The following is a 21,342-nucleotide window of genomic DNA, read 5'->3' on the forward strand; positions in this document are numbered from 1 at the left end:
AAAAGAACTTTCAGATAGAAATTCAGAAGAAAACGTTTTAGTCTTGGTTTTGCTAAGGACACTTACTATGTAATTTATATCAAAGTCACTTTTCTGTAAGTTTCTTTAACATCACCTGTTTAACCTTCTTCAAGTTATTACACAGTTCCTTTCTTGTATTACTTTGTAACTCCCCTACCTTCATCCATAGCTCACTCTTCTTTTTTTTTTTTTTTAATAAATTTTTATTGTTCATATTATTACAAGTGTTCCTTTCCCCCCCCTTCCCACCTCACCCTCTGCCCTTTCCCCACTCCCCATTGTCCTCATCCATAGGTGCACAGTTTATGTTCAGTCTCTTCCCACATTCCCCTCTCCCCTTTTCCCCAAGAATCATCAGTTCACTCCCCTTCCATACCTCTGATTCTATTATATTCAACAGTTAATATTGTTCATCAGATTTTTTTTTTTAAATTTCCTTGGTTTTTAGATTCACTTGTTGATAGTTACATATTTGTTGTTCATAATTTTTATCTTTATTTACTTTCTCTTCTGAAAGAACCCCCTTCAGCAATTCATATAATTCTGGTTTGGTGGTGATGAACTCCTTTAGCTTTTTTTTATTAGTGAAGCTCTTTATCTGACCTTCGATTCTGAGTGATAGCTTTGCTGGGTAGAGTATTTTTGGCTGTAGGTTCTTGCTATTCATCACCTTGAATATTTCTTGCCATTCCCGTCTGGCCTGCATGGTTTCTGTTGAGAAATCAGCTGACAATCGTATAGGTGCTCCTTTATAGGTAACCACCTGCTTAGCTCTTGCTGCTTTTAATATTCTCTCTTTGTCCTTTGCTCTTGGAATCTTAATTATGATTTGTCTTGGTGTGGTCCTCTTTGGATTCCTCTTATTTGGAGTTCTGTGTGCTTCCTGGACTTGTAAGTCCAATTCTTTCCCCAGGTGGGGGAAGTTTTCTGTCACTATTTCTTTCAGTATGTTTTCGATATCTTGCTCTCTCTCATCTTCTGGGACCCCCATGATTCTGATGTTGGATCGTTTGAAGTTGTCCCAGAGGTTTCTTACATTATCTTCAATTTTCTGGATTCTCTTGCCTTCTAGCTTCTGCAGAGGAGTGTCTTCTGGCTCTTTATGTTCCAAATCTTTGACTTGATTCTTGCGATCTTCCATTCTGTTTTTAGGACTCTGTAGAATATTTTTTATTTCAGACAATGTATTCTTTATTTCTTGTTGATCCCTTAGCATTTCTTGTTGATCCCTTTTCATATCCTCATAGGTCTCATTTATTTTATTGGCCTTTTCTAGGAGTCTCTTGAAAAACCCTATAAGTGTGGTTTTGAACTCTATATCCAGTCGCTTTTTGTCCTCCATTTCTTTCGTTTGTGATCTATTTGGTTTAGGCATTTTCGCAGGCAGCTTTCCTGATGGGGGCGGAGTTTCAGGGTGGAGCCTACAGCCTTGGCTTCCGTCAGCCCCGCCCTATGCGACTCCTGAGACTCAGGGTCCTTCAGTACTTGTTGCAAGCGCCTCTGAGAGAAAGGTGCCCTCGATTTTCGCCTGCTACCAAACAGTGTAAGCTCTCCCGCAATGGGTCCGAAACTGGGGTTCAGTTCAGTTGGAAGTGGAGTTGGAGGTGGCGTTCAGAGCAGTCTGGAGCCTGTCTCCTTCCCGCCAGGGCAGCCCTACGGCACAGCCGGCCGGCCCTTCTCTGCGAGCTGTGTGCGCGCCTCTGGGACCTCCTTTCGCCGCCTTACAGCCCAGCTCCCTCTGGATGAGCCTGGGTCCCCGGGGTCTGGCCTAGAACGGGGGTTCAGAGCAGTTGGGGGCCCAGCACAGTCCGAGTGTTTATCTCCTTTCCGCTAGGGAACGCCAGCCAGGCACTCGGCCTCCCTCCTCTCCGGCTCCGTACTCTCCGCGCGCGCCGCGTGTCTCCGTACCTTGGGCTTTTACAGCTCCTCCGCGCTTCCTTCTGGTTTTCTCCTTGCTTCTCGTTGTAGAATTTCCAGTCAGTTGACTTTCCTGTAGTTCTGGGTAATGTCCATTTTATATTTTAGTTGTATTTTATTGAAATTGTTGCGTGCGGCTGCGGCTAGGTGCCTACCCGAGCAGCCATCTTGGATTCTCCCCATAGCTCACTCTTCTGTTATCACAACTTGTAAGAGGGGCTGGGAGAGGGAGGTTGGGGAGGGCAAGATGAGGCAGGATATTAAAGATATATCATCTGAGAGAACAATAGAGATAAATAGCGCTTTTGGAAAATACCCTGAGAGAAAGCTGAAGTCAAAGAGGGCAAACATCATGTGTTTACCCTATCTCAAGGATTGTGACTCTCTTGGGTTGCTATCCATCCAATGCCAAAATAGAGAGAGAGGGAGAAAAAAATAAAGAGACAATGAGAGGAGAAGAAAAGGCCTTCACCCTTACATTCTGCTCCTAATAATCTCCAATTAACCCACTAATGGGATAAACAAAAGCTAATAAAATGCAAGCTTACCTGGATATGGCACTCTGCCCTTTGTTACCAGTTCTGTCTGTAGAATTCCAAATGACCACACATCAGACTTTATTGTAAACCGACCATATAGTGCAGCCTCAGGAGCTGTCCATTTGATTGGAAATTTTGCACCTAAACAGTATTGACATCTTGCTTAAGTAAATTGTTTTAAAAATCTATTTGTGTAAATAATGGCATAAGGAGGGCTAACTTTCTTTCTGTCACTATCTTTATTGTATATGCCACCAGTTTTAAATTCTTCAAAAGTGCAAAATACATGGGAAACATTTTTTAAAAATATTTAAAATGTGGAATCTAAAATAAACTGATGAACAAAATAGATCAAAGACATTGAAGCATGCAAAAAACTGATGAATTTCGGGGGTGGGATTGGGGGTTGGGAAGGATGGGGAAAAAGATAAACCAAAGAACATATATGCATACTAGAGGCCCCGTGCACAGAACTAATGCACTCGGGGGAAGGGGTCCCCCAGCCTGACGTGCCCTCTCACGGTGCGGGAGTCCGGGGATTGATTCTCACAGCCCCGAAGAGGTAGGCTGGAGCCGGGGTCCTGCCTCCATGGCGGGTGCGGGGCTGCGGGAGCCTCAGTGGAAGTGTACGGAGCAGCCGCTGGGACCTGCCCCCTTGTGCATGCAGCCATCTTGTGACGGCGTGAGGGCATGATGGCATGATGGCATGAGGGCCAACTAGGCTTTTATTAGTAAGATACGCATAACCCATGGACATATATGTATAACCCAGGGTGGAAATGGGGTGGAGGGGGTCAATAGAGGAAAAAATACTTTGAACAATGAAGACAAATTTTAAAAAACAACAACAAAATGTGTGTTATAGCCCTGGCCATTGTGGCTCATTTGGTTGGAGCATCATCCCATACACTGAAAGGTCCTGGGTTTGATTCCCAGTCAGGGCACATATCCAGGTTTCTGGATCAATCCTCTGTCAGGGTGCATATGGGAAGCAGCTGACTGATGTTTTTTTCTCTCTCTCTGGAATCAATAAAAACATAGCCTTGAGTGAAGATGAAAAACAAAAAATTAAAAAAACACACGTGTATTTTAGGACTGGTAACTTTTAAGTATGTCTATCACCTAACATCTATAGCTCATCATTGGTTGAAGAAGGCGTATTCTGTTGGGTTCTAATGTCTACTGTTTTTATTTTTGTTTTTAACATAATCTCTTTTTCATTTTATGAAATCTCTCTGGAAGATTTTATTGTACTATAATTTTTAAAAGTCTATATATTTATTATATGCTTTTTATGCATAAGACTTTCTGGTAGTTGTCATGGGAGAGAAAAGCATATCCTTCATGTAGCTTATATACTTACTAGTGCATGAAATTCGTGCATGGTAAGCAATCAGGGCTGATTAAGGCCTGTGGGCCGAGTGGAAGAATGGTGGGAGGTGGGGGAGAGGAAGGGACACAGGAGCTTGGCCACTGGCCACTGGCCACTGGCGGCTGGGGGAAGGACAATAGGAGTTTGGCTAGCCAGGGGAGGTTGGCTGTGGGAGTGCTCTGACCATCAGGCAGCAGCTCCTGCATTGAGCATCTGTCCCCTGGTGGTCACTGTGCATCATAGCAACCAGTTGTTGCAGTCACTTAAGCATATATCTATATCTATCTATATCTATATCTTTATCTATATCTATAGATATATAGTGGCCCAGTGCATGAAATTCGTGCTGGGGGAGGGGGTGTCTCTCAGTTCAGGAGCCCTTAGGGGATGTCCTACTGATGGGGAGCGAACCTAAGCCAAGGTCTAGTCTCCCTCTGTGGGAGGCAACCGGACTGATCAGGGGAAGGCATCAACCCCATCACCCTGCTGCTGCTGCTGCTGCTGCTGCTGCTATTGTCGGCCGCCGCAGCTGCCAAGGTGTTTTCATCAACACGAACTCCAGTCCCTTCACCATGAAAACGACAACTTTCTTTAGGCATTCTCAAGATGTCTCTTTCATAGGATAGGACATCTCTTTCTTTTTTTTATCCTCACCTGAGGATATTTTCCCATTTGATTTTTAAGAGAGCGTGGAAGAGAGAGGGAAAGACAGAGAACTTCAATTGGTTGCCTCTTGCATGAGCCCTGACCTGGGCCCTGGCCAGGGAGGAGCCTGCAACCTTGATCAGAATTGAACCCGACACCCCTGTGGGTTTGTGTCTCCACTCCAGCCCCAGCAGCCCAGAGTCGCAGCTGCAGGGCTGGGGCTGGGGGCTAGCCCCCCTGCCTGTTGTTCTCTCAGGCTCTGGGCCCATACCAGGCCCCTCCTTCTGAGCTGGTCGTGACCATTAAGGTGCCCTGGCCTAATTTACATATTAATAAATACACACACACACACACACACACACACACACACACACAGGCCTGGTGCACGAAATTCATGCATGCGGGGCAGGGGGGGTTAGAATGTGTCCCTCAGCCCAGCGTGCACCCTCTCCAATCTGGGATCCTTCTCACAATCCAGGACTGCTGGCTTCCAACCACTTGCCTGCCTGCCATCCTGCTTGATTTCTCCTAACCACTCTGCCTGCCAGCCTGATCACCCCCTAACCACTCTGCCTGCCAGCCTGATCACCCCCTAACCACTCTCCTGCTAGCCTGATTGATGCCTAACTGCACTCCCCTGCAGGCCTGGTTGCCCCAACTTACCCTCCCCTGCTGGTCTGATGGCTGACAACTGCCCTCCCCTGCTGGCCATCTTGTGTGTTGGAATGATGGTCGATTTGCATATTATCTCATTATATAGGATAAGGCAACTATAGGTATTTTACATACTTCAGGTGATTTCTATATATATGTTATTTAGATGTCCAAACAGTAGACCAATTTTCACTAGCACAATCACAAAATGTTTCATTCGAAAGGGGGCAACTGCCCTGGCAAGTGGTTAAGTGGTTAGAGCGTCAGCCCACGCACTAAGGGTCTCAGGCTCAATTCTGTCAAAGGCACAAACCTGCATGGCAGGTTCAATTTCCAGCCCTGGCCAGGAATCGTGTGGGAGGCAACCAATCAATATGTCTTTCTCACATCAGTGTTTCTCTCTCTCTCCCTCTCTTTTTTCCTCTTCCACTCTCTCTAAAATAAATCAATGAAAAAAAAAATCCATAGGTGAGGATTAACAAACAAAATAATGATAATTTTACCTTGTCTTGCTGTATATTCATTGTCTTCAATTAACCTTGCTAAACCAAAATCTGCTATTTTGCACACAAGATTTTCTCCTACAAGAATATTAGCAGCCCGAAGATCTCGGTGAATATAGTTCATTCTTTCAATATATGCCATACCATCAGCAATCTTGGAAAGAGAAAAATAAAAAGACACATGATACAAAGGAAAGGAGGGATAAAACAATTTTGGTTAGTATTAAGTTAGATCACTGAAAAGTCATATATCTAGAAAGAAGATAACAGGGCATAATCTTGCAGATAATAGGAAAAAATAGAAAATACTATCAATATAATTGAGAAGGAGGAAGATAGGGAAGGATAATGGGAGGTAGGTAGGAAAGGAGGGAAAGAAGGGGAAGGGAAGGAGAAACAACAGAGATGTATGTGGCCTACAAAGCCTAAAACATTTATCTGGTTCTTCACAAAGACAGTTTGCCAACCTCTACTGTAGAATGTCCAAGAGCCTTGAACTCAGAGGTGTGGGGTAGGTGTGACACATGCTAATGTTTCACAAGACAGTTTCTTAGTATAAAGTTTCTCTAAACTTCATCAGATACTTGAGATTTCCAAAAATACTATTTCCTTAGAAACAGCCATCATTCATTGTCTAAAAATTTATATTAAAATATAAATACATACAGCCCTGGCCAAGTGGCTCATTTGGTTGGAGCATCATCCCTTATACCAAAAGACTGTGTGTTCAACTCCTGGTCAGGGCACATACCAGGGTTGTGTGTTCCATCCCTGGTTGGGGCATGTATGGGAGGCAACTGATAGATGTTTCTCTCTCAATGATGTTTCCTTCTCACTGTTTCTCTAAAAATCATTAAAAACAAGCAAACAAACAAAAAACACATCCTTGGGTGAGGATTAAAAATATATACTATATAGATTTTATATTTGTGGATGCATTACGTTTCTGAAAGGCCATATGATTCAGGACAGAAGTGTATGGTAGTTACATACTTGGTTCTAATACTAATACTACCTGAATTTTAAATAGCTCTAGTCTTCAGATACAACATTATCAATAATTACATTCTCTGTAACAAGGAGATAAGACTGGATTAACTCTAATATCTCTTCCAGTCCTTATATTTCATGATTTCATTATATAAACAATAGCATTCTATTAAAATTATTTTACATGTTTAATGCACACTTTCGATTCAAATGGATGATACAGGTATAATATACAAGTACCTGAGCAGCCATATCAACCAATTGTGGGAGCTTCAAATATTTTCCATCTCCCTCCTTCAGAAAATCTAATAAGCTCCCTGTAAGAGACAGAAAGATATTCATGGAAAATAAGCAAATAAATCACATCACAATACAAAAACTTTAGTTTTTCAGTCTTCAGTATTTTTTGTAGCTTGGAATTTCTGAATAACTATCTTTAAGACTCTAGAGGCCCTAAACTGAAATTTTACATAATTTTCTTTTTAAAATATATTTTGATTTTTTTTACAGAGAGGAAGGAAAAGGGATAGAGTTAGAAACATCGATGAGAGAGAGACATCGACCAGTTGCCTCCTGCACACCTCCTACTGGGGATGTGCCCGCAACCAAGGTACATGCCCTTGACCAGAATCAAACCTGGGACCCTTCAGTCTGCAGACTGACGCTCTATCACTGAGCCAAACCAGCTAGGGCTATATAATTTTCTTGATAACATAAGAAACAAGAAAAATGAGATAATCTCACCAGATTATAGGCATTCCTTCCTTGCTTTGATCAAGATCAACAGTTCAAATTTTGATTCAAAAAGTAGTATAGATACTTACATATTTTTAAGTCAGTCAGAACTAAGAACTCAAAACAACTGGGAATATCTTGGGGTACTTAAATTACATCTAGGTGGCTCAGTTGATGTGGAATTGTTAGTCCAACTAACCTCTCTCAATTTCAGCAGAAGATACGGAACAGCAAAGTATTATGAATAACAGCAGAGAAAAAGGCTAGAAATGAAGTCTAGCTGCTATTCCTCTATTACTGGTTTCAAATAGACCATGTACCTCAATTTAATCAGGAGAAAATATCACATAGACCTAAATTAAGACACATTTTATAAAACAACTAGGAGCCCCACGCGCGATTCGAAATTGCACAGTGCCGCCCACTCTTGAGTTGCTGTTCTGGCCCTGCCTTGCTCTCTGGGCCTGAAAGCAGCCGTGGCCGCTACTGATCAGGGCCTCCCACAGTGCAGGTGCCACAGAGGCCCCGCCACCCCATCCCTGAAGCTACACGTGCAACCTCCTCCTATCCGGTAGACCCACTACAGCGTCCTGGTTAATTAGCACATTTCTCTATTTTTTATATACACAGACTAGAAGCCCGATGCATGAAGATTCATTCAAGAATGGGCCTTCCTTCTCCTGGCGGATAGCACTGCCTTTGCCCTGGCCGGAGCCGTGTGGAATGTCTGCATTGTCATCATGGCAACGATGCAAGTGACCCTCCCACAGCCGCTTGGCACCTGCATATGCAAACTATCCCGGCATCTTTGTTGGGTTAATTTGCATATTCACTCCTGATTGGCTGCTGGGCATCATGAAGGTACTATCAATTAGCACTTTACTCCTTTATTAGGTAGATGGTACCATTCTCTTAAAAAATAACAATGTTATGAAAGACATGATGAGGTACTCTCCAGATTAAAAACCAAAGAAAAATTACAACTAAAAGAAATTGGTGACTATGGATTAGAAAATGGATCAGGGAAAAATTGCTGTAATTAAAGATATCACTTGGATGACTGGTAAAATCTTAAAATAGACTAGTATAATATTAGATAATAGAATTATATCCATGTTATAGTTCCTGAACTTTATCATTATACTGTAGTTATATAAGACAATGTTCTTGTTTGTAAGAGAAAAACACTGACATATTTAGAAATAAAGGAAACATAATGTCTGCAATGTACTCTCAAATAGTTCAGAGGAAAACCCTTTATTTTATATATTGATGATATATCTAGTTAACAATTGACAAATCTGGCTGAAATATATACAGGAATTCTTTATATTATTTCTGCAACTTTTCTATAAGTTTAAAAGTATTTCAAAAGGAAAGTAAAATAAAACAAGACAAAGAAAGCCCTTTCTATGTGACATGATTATAAAAGAAGGAAAATCATGTCTTAGTCTCATGTATAAAGTATCTAAGTCAAAGAATATCTATATTTCTTCTGAACTGTCTACTAAGGGGAACATGTTACTGTGTTTGCCTATTTATCTGCCCTTTCAAATTATTTACCAAGGGGCCACTACATGTGAGGCACTGTAAAAGGGTATAAAGGATATACTGATAGGTAAGTCATGGTCTCTGCCCTTGAAAAGATATTGATCTAGTATGAAAGTCTAGTATATAGATCTATAAAATATATGCAAACAAATAAATATTATATAGGAGTTATACAAGTTATTGTAACTACTACAGTAGAGGCACAGTAGATAAATTAATTCTACAGACAATTAGAAAAGGCTTCACAAGAGAAGATGCATCTCAAAGGAAGAATGGAAGCAAACAGGGAATTCCAAGAGGGAATAACAGGTACAAAGTCTGTAATGCATAAAACAGGACAGGAGATTCAGGGAACTAAAAACAGTTCTTCCTATGCAAGAACACGAGCCCAAAGATGAGAATGAAGCTGTAAAAGAAAAGAGTCAGAATCAGCCGAAACCAGTTTGGCTCAATGGATAGAGCGTCGGCTTGGGGACTGAAGGGACCCGGGTTCGATTCCAGTCAAGGGCAGCATGTACCTTGGTTTCGGGCATATCCCCAGTAGGGGGTGTGCAAGAGGCAGCTGATCGATGACTCTCATCGATGTTTCTATCTCTCTCCCTTCTTCTCTGTATAAAATTAATAAAATATATATTTTTTAAAAAGTCAGAATCAAGTGTATAGAAAAAAAGGCAAAAGATAGTTCTTTGATCAATACACTAAGTAGGACATCATTCAGTGTAACAATAGATAAGTGCTAAAATATTTTGTGCAAAAGCTGCAGAGCATAGAAATCTGGGATTGGAATTTGTATCATTGTGACAATTCTTGTTCTCTGATCTTTAACCAATCACAAAAATACCCAATCCCCTTAAAATGTTTCTTATATCCATTTATCATAGAATGTTTTGGATCTTATTAGTGGTCCATAACTTTTTCTGCCCCATAAGTTATTTTGAGAATCTGATGAAATCTATGAACTCTTTCCAGAAAACGTACGTAAATTATGCAAAAATTGACACATAATAACTTCAGAAAAAGTTCATGGACTCAAAAGCTCATTCACAACTCTAACAGCAAGGATTCAATAAATAACAGTGAAATAAATTGAAAGCAATTCTTAAGCTTGTCTTATATACCCCTCTCTAGAGTTATTTCCAACTAGTGTCTTCTACTTCTGTACTTTTCACTAGCTATTTCTCATTTCCTCAATCCTCTTAGCTCTGTTCTTTACACATTTATAGCCTTCATAACCATAAAGGCAAGTCAGGACTTGTCTTTTCTACTAATTTTTCTCAATTTATTCCAGCCTGTGTAATCTCTTCCTTAATTTCTATTAAACTTACTGAAATTTATTATGCATTGGCCTGTAGCTTCATTTGTTTATAGTAAACTGTTACTTTTATGCTGAAAATTAACTCTTCAAAAGTCTAGGTTTTTTCTCTCCAAATGTAATCTACATTTGATGGACTGGTCAAGAGATAAGGAAACCAAATTCCAGGTGAAAGAACATGAACAAACTCATGGAAACAAGAAGCAACAAGACCCTTCTGGCCAGAAAAGTGGATTTATGTGAAAGCACTTGAGGCAATGTGTTTGGATGGTTTATAGAGGGCCAATTGCAAGATGGGGAATTACAGAATTTTAAAAAATAGAAGGGATATTTGTGACCTTACATTTTAAATCTCCCATCTAGAAATAATCCTAACCCAGCAACCTGACAACAAGACTTCTACCATGCTTTCCCCAATAAAATAATTCTTGAAATCAATACACAAAGCTAATGGACCATTAGCTTTAACAATATTCTTAAACTATCAATATCTTGATTTAAACCCTCCTCTTTGTTGTCTTTTCTTCTCTTTCTAGTTCATCTAATGCACTCTAAAATGGGGTATTTGGCAGTGGTTTGCAGGAGAGCTTCCTTCCAAAAAGTGCCATGTGCTTTGGGGCTTTAGGAATGTTTTGGCTATCAATACGTAGGCAATGTCAGTTATTTTAACCTTTTGTTTCTTCTATCCCTTTTAGGGGGAAACATCTCCTATAGCAACTGTGTAGCCTGTAGTTGACCCTGTCACCACTAGATGGAACCACATTGTTGGTCAAGATGAACTACTGGAGAGGGATGACATAATAATCAGTGTTAATATGAATGACTCATTAAAGAGTTTAAAAATGTAGATAAAATTCAAGAAGGTAAAAAGGGAGCCTATCAGCATATTTTATGACTGGCTTTTCTTCCAAAGTACATTAGGCAAAGGGAAAAGGAGGGAAGAGCAACAACTTTCCCTTGTTTTTAATCCTGGCCCTAACCAACCCTGGAACTAGAGATCCCATCTTGGGGTTTGGGAAAATGCAGACATTTTACCTGACAGTACTGAAAAAAGAATGTTTCTAGATGCCTGAGTATGAAGGTTATGCTTATATTAAAATGAAATAAAATTAATTTCTTTGATTTAGTCTCAAAGATATAAATATCTGATTTTTTACTAATACTTTCCTTTTCACTTTCCTAGCTATTCCATTTCCTTTGGTCACATGAAATTAAGGACTATTTACTTTCAAAATAAATTCAGCCTACTTATTTTCCTTTTAAACTGAACTATCCTTTGGAATAACAAAATATCAGATTTTTTTCTTTTCAAATGTCTACGTAAAAATCTCAAATTAGAAAACACTAAACAGCCGAAACTGGTTTGGCTCAATGGATAGAGTGTCGGCTTGGGGATGGAAAGGTCCAGGGTTCGATTCCGGTCAAGGGCATGTACCTTGGTTGCGGGCACATCCCCAGTAGGGGGTGTGCAAGAGGCAGCTGATCGATGACTCTCTCTCATCGATGTTTCTATATAACTATCTCTCTCCCTTCCTCTCTGTACAAAATCAATAAAATATATTTTAAAAAATAAAATAAATAAAGTGCAAATATCCCTTCCATTTAAAAAAAAAAGAAAACACTAAACAATAAAAATTTGTATGGATAAAAAATTGAAGACTTGTTTCTAAAAATGTATTAACACGGATAATAAGAGACTTATATACACATACCTTTTGACATAAATTCAGTGACGATATAAATTGGCTCTTCAGAAACAACAGCATATAGTGGAACAAGTTTATCATGTCTTAATTTTTTCATTATCTGAGCCTCTTGAAGAAAAGCTTCTGGCATCATTGTACCTGGTTTTAGTGTTTTGATTGCTACTTTTGTGGTTCCATTCCATGTTCCTAGAGAAACAACACTTTTACTATTTTGATCTATATTTGAAAGAAATTCTTAGCAAACTTCAATGAGCAACAGGGATTTACAATTACAAAAAACACACACAAAAGTTCAGGCTTCTTACCCATCCATACTTCACCAAAACATCCTTGTCCTAGTTTAACTTCTAGTCGCAAAGATTCTCGAGGGATTTCCCAAGCATCTTTTGCTAGACCTTGAGTCTGGGGTTTCACAGTTGGACATACAGTTGTTAACTTATGGCATAAGCCATCAGCATGTTCTAGATAAATGAATAAGCTATATTGTAAAATGAATTACTTAAAAAATTAGTTACATGTAGTATATCAATGTTTTAAAAAGTTGAAATTATAGAAAACAAAAAATATAATGTCCTATCAGTTTTTTAAATAAAAAACACAAAAAAGGAATTTTACATAAAAAGCAAAACACACAAGAAATGAAACATTTAATTAATTACATTTAAAAAGTTATGTATTGAATACTTATGTCCCAGTTATTGTGCTAATTCAGCAACTTTCAGATATCTCATATAAATGAGTCTTGGAAAATTCATCAACACTCTCAATGTAATCTAATAAGTAAATGATGGAGATAGGATTCAAATCCAGGGTCTGGCTGCCTCCAAAGTTCTACTTTTGACTACTCTTCCTTATTTATTTCCAAAAAGAATGCTACCATTAATTGTTATTTCTAAAAACCACTAATATAAAAAGCACACCAAAAATCAAGGGAAAACTTTCTTTTGGGAAACTAATTTTTAAATATGGGAGACACAAAAACAGGGAGTCCCAAATTCATGATGGCTTGACTTGTGAATCCTGTTTATGCAATCTTTCTTATTGTAAATAGTACATGATCCTTCCCATTCTCAACAAGTAACCATGCAAACAGACATGCTAACAATTGCAATCACAACGATGCCACTGTTTGGCAACATGTTTGACCAATGTCAACACCGAAGGATGACTTGTTAAACTCAGTTTGCATCTGTTACTGAAAAAGAAATTGCCATTGGAACTTCCCCTCCCCTAGCATTAATCACTTAAAGACTTTCAGATGCATGAAAGTATCAAATTGACAATGAAAATTTTTGAGATAGACTAATATTAAATACCTTTCAAAGGTCCTTGAAAAACTAAAGAATGATATAGGTTAATTTTTCAGGAAAATAAAAATGCATCTTCACTGTGTTTATACTTTCAGGAAGTCTCATGTAGTCCATCTCATGCAGAAGAAGGTAAACTAAAAGGATATCTGATACCACTTTTTATTTTAAGTTTTTGGCTTACCTTTTTTTTTTTTTTTTAAATATGATTTTATTGGTTTTAGAGAGTGGAATAGAGAAGATGGACCCATCAACTGCCTCCCTCGTGCCCCCTACTGAGGACCGAGCCCATAACCCAGGCCTGTGCTCTGACCAGTAATCGAACCAGCGACCTCTCTGTGCATGAGATAACACGCAACCAACTGAGCCACAGCGGCCAGGGCTGCTTTACCTTCTTAATACGTGTTCCTAAATAAAATATTTGTCTTTGCTTTTTTATTTATTGTCAAAATCTATCTTCATATTTAGCTGTCATGAAATGGAACTCGAATGGAACTATACCAGTAAAATATAAAGACTCAAATGATGATAATCAGATTTTAGCACATCATCCAAGAACCCAATTCAGGTAATAAGTATTATCTGTTTCTCATTTTAAAATTAGAAAACAAAAGACATCCAGTGAACACATATTATGTGTAAAGGAACATGCTAAACCTTAAGAACATGAAGATATGGATTCTGTCCTCATAAAATACACCAAGAAATAATTTACACCTTTGAAATATTACATACCTGTGTAGTGTTTAACCAATTTCTGCAGAGTTTCAAATTGTGCTCTAGTTGTGATATAGTATCCACCATTGTCAAGTTTCCTAATTTTGTAGTGTTTCACATTGTCACCCTTTACTTCATCCCAATCACGAATAGACAGGGAATAAGCACCTGGTGGAGCATGAAGAAATGAAACCTTTTGCTATATCTTTCTCAAAATACAGCCTAAGATTTTTATACTTATATCAACATAACAATATTCATACCTTTAGTAGTTTCACTTTCTCTTACTAAGAAAATACCTCGTTGATTTCCAGGATTCAGAAGTAATCTTTCAGCATCTTTTCTCCCCATTTTGCCAAAATACCATCTGGAAAAAAATAGTGTTCTGAGTTAGAAAGGTGTTAAGGGCAAGAAAAATTATACATAAGTATTAATAAGAATGGAATAAGATAGGGTGGATGAAAGAAACAGCTACAGAACACAGCTTGAAAATACAGTAAAATATAATAAAAACATTTATTAGATAGCTCTTTACAAATATTACTGTCAGAATATACTCTGTCATAGTATTTCCATGTATTGACTATTTACCATGTCTCTTAAACTCCACATGAGTCACAGAAACAGTAAATAGAGAAGGAAAGACCATAATGGCAGACAGAGCCTTCAATCAGTGACAGATGGAAATACTAAGACCATAGTAGGAAGAATAAAAGTAGTTTTCTGGCAATAATGTGATCATCTGTATTCAGTAACGTGCAAGTAAACCATATCAAAATTAGGAACTCTACAGTCTCTGCCATGAATGATTTCAGAATAGTGGAGAAAAAGACAAAAGAACAAAACAATGTAACAACTGCCAAAGCAGGACAGCTATGGAGACAAATTACATATCATTAATAAAAGCACTGGCAAGAATACCTACTATGTGCAATACCTACTGTGTTAATGGCTAGGCAGTTCAGTGAGAAAGGGGAAGAAGCTCAATGAATAATGCCTAATATTATTGTTATTTTTCTTTTATCCTGGTGGCAATTGGTAACTATTAAAATGAAGTAGCATTTATGGATGCAAGATAAACTTGGTTTGACCTAAAAGTGATGTCACTGAAGGTGAACTTTTTAAAAATAGTAGACAGAGCTCCTAGATATCCTCTAGCAGGCTTCTCAAATTTGACAATTTGCCTTGTACATTTCTCTTTCCCTATGTGTGCATTTCCCCCCTCCTGAACTTATTGAGAGTAAGTGGCAAACATGCTGAATCATTACCCTAAATCCTTCAGGGTATACTTCTAAAAGACAAGGATTCTCTCCTACATAGGAGCAAGCACCTATGTCAATAAATTAACACTGATATAATACTACAAACAGGTAAATTTTTGGAGAAAATGCTCAGAATACAAAAAAGGTTAATAAAATTTTAAGTGAAAAGATAAAGGCATAACAATACAGTATTAATGCAGATTCATTTATAATCCTACTCTAAGCAAGTATTATGGCATTAATTATTAATTTTTAAGTAACATTTCCTATTAATATGTTACATTAGCTGTATTAAGACTGATATGTAATTGTGTGTGTGTAAAGTTGTGGCTAAGAAGAATGTGCATTAAAACATTTTAAAAATCAAAACAATTAATAAAATATGAAGTAGTGTCATACTCTTCTGCTTGAATGGAATCAGCAGGGGCTACATAATTGCTAGGGATATAGCCATTCTTTCCTGTAGCAATTGATCTTGCTTCCCACCAGTCTCCTTCCCTGTAACACATAAAATAACAGTTACCACAAGGTAGACTACTGCTTGAGATAGATGTATTATAGTGTTGTCTTGTAGCTGAAGGTACATTTTTTAAATTATGCATTCATGTGATCAAGAATCAACTCAAAGGAAAATATTTAAAAATAGGTTATATGAATTAAGGGAACAAAGCTGAGCAAAAGCACAATTACATTTCTGCTTCAAACCAAAACAAAAAAAAATTACACTTTTAGTTAAAAGGTCACCTTTTTACATTACTCTTTCAACCTAAGACAATAAACTATACTGATAAGACAATTTGGAATATGAATCTTTCAAATTATTCGTTTTTGATTAAATGTTCTATAAAATTCCCCCATTTGAGTTGTACAATTTAGTGGGTTTTAATATACTCAGAGTTGTACAACTATACCACAATCAATCTTAGAATATTTCCATTACCGCAAAAAGAAACCCCATATCCATTAAGAGTCATCCTTCCATCCCTCTTCTGTCCCACCCCCACCAATGCCAATCACTAATCCACCTTCGGTTTTTATGGATGTTCCTATTGTGGGCATTTCATATATATGCAATCATACAATATATGATCTTTTTGACTGGCTTTTTCACGTAGCATAATCTTTACAAGATTTACCTATGTTATGGCATGTGTCAGCAGCTCATTCTTTTTTATTTCTTTTTAACAGTGCATAAAATTATGATTTTTTTTTTTTTTTAGTCATTTTAGCGGGGAAAAGTCAGGACACTCTACAATTCCTATAGCCAAAATCTTAATAGGCAATGGTACAACAAAAATTTTAATTCTTAGAATATATACAAAAATATTACCCATAAATATGCAAGTAAGACTATAAGCAATTCACAACACAAGAACTATATGTAATTTGAAAAAGCCAAGCCTTGACTTTTCCAAAATTACTGTGGAAGAAGCAAATATTATCAGTCTCTAATGAGCAAGATACAAAAATGGGTTCCACTATTAAAAATTAAATGCATTTTTGCTTTAACGGAGAGAAATACTGAAAGTATTTTATTTAAACTGAAATTCTGTAAATACTTGAGGTACATTTACTTTCTAGAAAACGAAGTGGAAAATCCTTTGGTAATTCAAATACTTATAAATTCATATACTTGGTTTGTAGTTTCCTGTTAACCATTCACTGATTCATTCAAACATTTATTGAATACCTTCTTAAGTGACAGACTTTATGAAAGGGTATGCTGAAAACAAGAGTAAAAAGATAGTCCTTATGCTCCAGAAACTCAGTCTAGAGTAGAATTTCTCAACCTCAGCACTACTAACTTTTTAGGCTAGACCACTCTTTGTTGTGGGCCTGTCCTATGCATTGTAGGATCCTAGGATGCTGAGCAATATCCCTGGCCTCTACTCACTAGATGACAGCAGTAACAAACTGACTGTAACAACCAAAAATGTTTCCAGACATTGCCAAGTGTGCCCTGGATGATTCTGCCACAGTTTGACAACCACTGGCCTAAAAGAATAATAAGCAAGTGATAAGTTATAATTCCAAATTGCAATGGCAGCTATGAGTTAGGTTTGCAATAGGATGCTCGGTAAACATTTAAGAAAGACACTTGATCCAGCAGGAGGTAGGTACTAGGCCAGGCAGGAGAGGAAGAATGTCAGGACAAGCTTACTTGAGAAAGGACATAGGAATAAACATTTTGAAGGATAAGTTGGGTTGGTCAGATAAAGAAGGGGGACAGGGAATGGAGAAATCACATTCCTGGGCGGGAAAATCATATATGTGAAGGCCTGGAGAAGGTGAGAAGCCACAGTATATTCAGATAATTGCAAGTAATTCAACATGGCTAGGCAGTGCAGTGAGAAAGGGGAAGCTCAATGAATAATGCCTAATATTATTGTTATTTTTCTTTTATCCTGGTGGCAATTGGTAACTATTAAAATATTTTAAAGCAGAGAGACATGAACATATTTTATGTTCTGGAATAATAACTGGTAGCAAATGAGAATGAGGATGGAAGAAAACATGACTGGAAGCAAAAAGACCATAAATAAATATTTTAAGAAGTTACAAAGTGGCTGCTATGCTTGCTAATAAAATTATGGAATCTATTTTCCATAACTAGCATTGGATTTCCTATGGTGGGCCATTAAATGATAAAAAGTCTAAGAGTCACTTAAGGAAAAAGCCACTTAATTCGGTCAGTTGGGAATGCAGAGGTTCCTTACCTGGCCTTTTTCCTTTTTTTTTTTTTTTTTTTTTTTTGTAAGGAGAAAACAGATAATATATTTAAATCATCTAGTACTTAGAAAAATACTAGTAGGAATATAAAATTCTCTTTATAAAGACTTTTTTAAAGTAATGTACTTACTTATATATACTCCCTCACTCTTCATTCTTAAATCTCTACTGTTTATGGCAGAACCACAGCAGCACAATTTGTAGAAGTAATAACTTCTGGCTACATCAGTAGTATTCTGCCACGTGTCTAAAGAAAACCAATGCATTGTCCACCCGAATGGGCAGAGGGCCACACCCCACCACTCTCATCTCGGAATCATTAACTAGCTCACCAGTAGTTTCAAAGTAAAGACTCAATGATTGTCAGTATTTCTCATTCGTAACACTTACGTATTGTTAATTATTTGAAATCTTTCACCCTTCTTAAATGAAAGGTCTTCTGTAGTTCTAGCTTCATAATCATATAAGGCCACAAATATAGTAACACCACCTATTGGAGGAAAAAGACCAAGGTAAATTATGTAGATAAATTAACAGAAGAGAAATTAAAAATCATTGCCACAAAAAGGCTAAAGTGTAGGGGTTTTTTTGTGTTTTTTTTTCCTGGTCTTCAGAATCTATTTTTTAAAGTTGAAAATTGGGAAGCTGGCATGTTCAAATTAATAAGATATAATCTTAAGGCCTTCTATGGAAGTACTATACTCTACAAATTTTAAAATTCAAACCCAGAAACACAAATTTAATTTTGATTCTCTGGCTTGAAAGACAAAGTTCAAATCACTTCTTTGGCAGAAAAAGCATCAAACTACAAGGCATTCATTGTCTAAATTTCTTATAAACAATGAGTGAACATTTCGATCCTTAAAACTAATCATTAACAGTAATAACTAAGGTTTTAGTAAGATAATTATGTTTAACATTCAAATATAAAAATGACATGTTTTTCTTAGCAATTAAATTATATGGCTGATATGACTTATAAATTTCAAAAAATAACTGTCTTATATGGCATTGTGTGCAGATGCTTAAGAGATTAGCACACTTCAACAGCCAAACTATTATTTGCAAACAAAACAAAGTAAAACAGATTATTTCATTTATCTGGTTTCCAATCTTATAATACTACCTTTTGTACGTTTATGTGTCTACCTAATGTCTAACAAGCATTTAAAACTTACTAGTTACAAAAACAAAGGTAATGATTTTTCTCCTCTAACCTGCTCCCTGAATGTTCCCTACCTAAGCAAATGACACTACTAACCAACCAGGTACTCAAGACAAGTGGTTCTACCTCTAAAATATCTACTTTCTTCTCCATTTCTACTGCTGCCACCCTAATCCAAGCCCTTGTTCTTTCTCACTGGGACTTCTGGTACTATTGAGAGTAGCAGCCTCCTAACTCCTTGTGTATCAGCTTCCAGAATGAATTTCTTTCAAAAGGCAACTGAATCATGATAATCCTTAACTGAAATGTCTTCAATAGCTTCTTTCTGGCTTTGAATAAAACCCAAACTTCTTACCAGTCTACAAGGTCCTGAGTAATCCTGACGCTTTAATTCCAAATCTTACAATTCTATCCTGCTCATACGGGCCTCCTTACTACTCTTCAAAAACTGCCAAATCCATGTGTACCTCCTAAACTTTGCAGAAACTCTTTTCCCAGTTCTGCATAGGTTTAGATCATTCTCAATAATAAAACCTCAACTCAAATAATTTCTTCTCAAGATGCCACTCCTTGATCATCTATTGTAAAAGGCCTTCACCAGCCGAAACCGGTTTGGCTCAGTGGATAGAGCATCAGCCTGCGGACTGAAAGGTCCCGGGTTCGATTCCGGTCAAGGGCATGTATTGTACCTTGGTTGTGAGCACATCCCCAGTGGGGGTGTGCAAGAGGCAGCTGATCGATGATTCTTTCATCGATGTTTCTAACTCTCTATCCATCTCTCTTCCTCTCTGTAAAAAATCAATAAAATATATTTAAAAAAATAAAAAAAATAAAAGGCCTTCACCAATGTTCTGGTTAGTTCATAGCATTTAAGAACTGTTAATCACACTGAATAGTTGTTTATATAATTACTGTCCAACCTTTTAGGGCAAAAACCTTGTTTCTCTCACTTACAACTCTCTATAACTGGCATACAGACACTCCATATTTATTAATAAATTAATGTCCATGAACAAATTACTTCACATATATAAACTGCTTTAGGTCACTAAATTATGTCTTAAAGTTATCAATATTTACTTTAATTATTTTGGATTACTATCTTTCCCAAACATATAATCCTGAAGATAATTAAAATTTTTGCTGATGACTGATAAATACCATCATGGCCATCTGTTACTGAAGTATTTAGAGTTAGAAGGCTGGAATTAGATTGTAATTGACCTTTTGAGGTCCATAACTCCCCACAGGAACAGTCTAATAGAATTAGTGTATGGCATCCCTCTGGTCACTATTATTGGTTCAGAAGCAAGCAGACTGAAGGGACAAATTTATAGTCCATGCTTATAGAAGAGAGCCCTCTTTTGTCCCATTGGTTGTTAGCCAAGTACACATGCTGTTCAATTTGATGCTGGCAACTGTTTTGTCACAGTCTAAAGATAAAGTGGACAATCCAAGGAGCGCAGGAGAGAGATCAAAGAAACTTGAATTGTTGATGACATGAAGGAATCCTGGAGTTCATCCTACCTTTTAAGCCAGCTATGTTTTTTTTACTCCAGGGAAAAGCATCCTACGGGATCCTTCATAAAATAACTCTCTCTTTTTAAAGTTTCTAACTACTTTTTTTTTAAAGGGAATTTCTGGCTCCATTAAAGGTTGTCAGCTCTCACTTCTTGCTGTTCTCTGAAAGGATATTATGATATAAATAATAAATGGAGTTCTAGAATAAGACATTAAATCTGGGCTCTCTGCTTATTATCTTTAACTCTAAAAAAATAATTTAAACTCTAAGCCTCAGAATTTTTCTCTTCTAAATCACTAGTACCTAATAGAAAAACTGTATTATCATCACCATTTTGCCATTTAATTAAAATTTAAGTATAGTGGAACATCGGTTCTTGAACTTAATTTGCATACATGTTCGACAAGCGATTTGTTTGAAGACTGATTCATTTTCTCCCATTAGAAATAATGTAAACTGAATTAATCCGTTCTAGACCCCTAAAGATGATTCCATTTTATTTAACCTTTCTTATATACAATACAATGTCTAATGTACTGTTTAATCTATAAACATTCTTAAATTTATTGAATCATCCCTACTAGCCTTAAATGAATTTTTAATATATCACTGCCTCCAAAATGCTAACACTGGCTGTTTTTCGTTTATTCAATCAATCAACAACAGTTTTTCTATCTATTCAATTGCCTGTGAC

The 21,342-nt window shown here is 37.3% G+C and overlaps 1 protein-coding gene across 1 annotated transcript in view; it reads right to left on the reverse strand.

Annotated features, from left to right (window-relative positions):
* YES1 (YES proto-oncogene 1, Src family tyrosine kinase) overlaps positions 1-21,342 on the reverse strand; it is a 49,977-nt gene that overhangs the window by 3,560 nt on the left and 25,075 nt on the right. Inside the window, exons 3-11 of the mRNA XM_084888113.1 lie at positions 18,352-18,451; positions 15,631-15,729; positions 14,233-14,336; positions 13,988-14,137; positions 12,251-12,406; positions 11,952-12,131; positions 6,882-6,958; positions 5,652-5,805; positions 2,487-2,618 (exon numbers count right to left, since the gene is read on the reverse strand). Coding sequence (XP_084744239.1) covers positions 2,487-2,618; positions 5,652-5,805; positions 6,882-6,958; positions 11,952-12,131; positions 12,251-12,406; positions 13,988-14,137; positions 14,233-14,336; positions 15,631-15,729; positions 18,352-18,451 — 1,152 coding nt within the window. The remainder of the gene's footprint in view (positions 1-2,486; positions 2,619-5,651; positions 5,806-6,881; positions 6,959-11,951; positions 12,132-12,250; positions 12,407-13,987; positions 14,138-14,232; positions 14,337-15,630; positions 15,730-18,351; positions 18,452-21,342) is intronic.

The sequence above is a fragment of the Pipistrellus hanaki genome, assembly GCF_964339955.1.
Source record: "Pipistrellus hanaki genome assembly, chromosome: 6".
Lineage (NCBI taxonomy): Eukaryota > Metazoa > Chordata > Mammalia > Chiroptera > Vespertilionidae > Pipistrellus > Pipistrellus hanaki.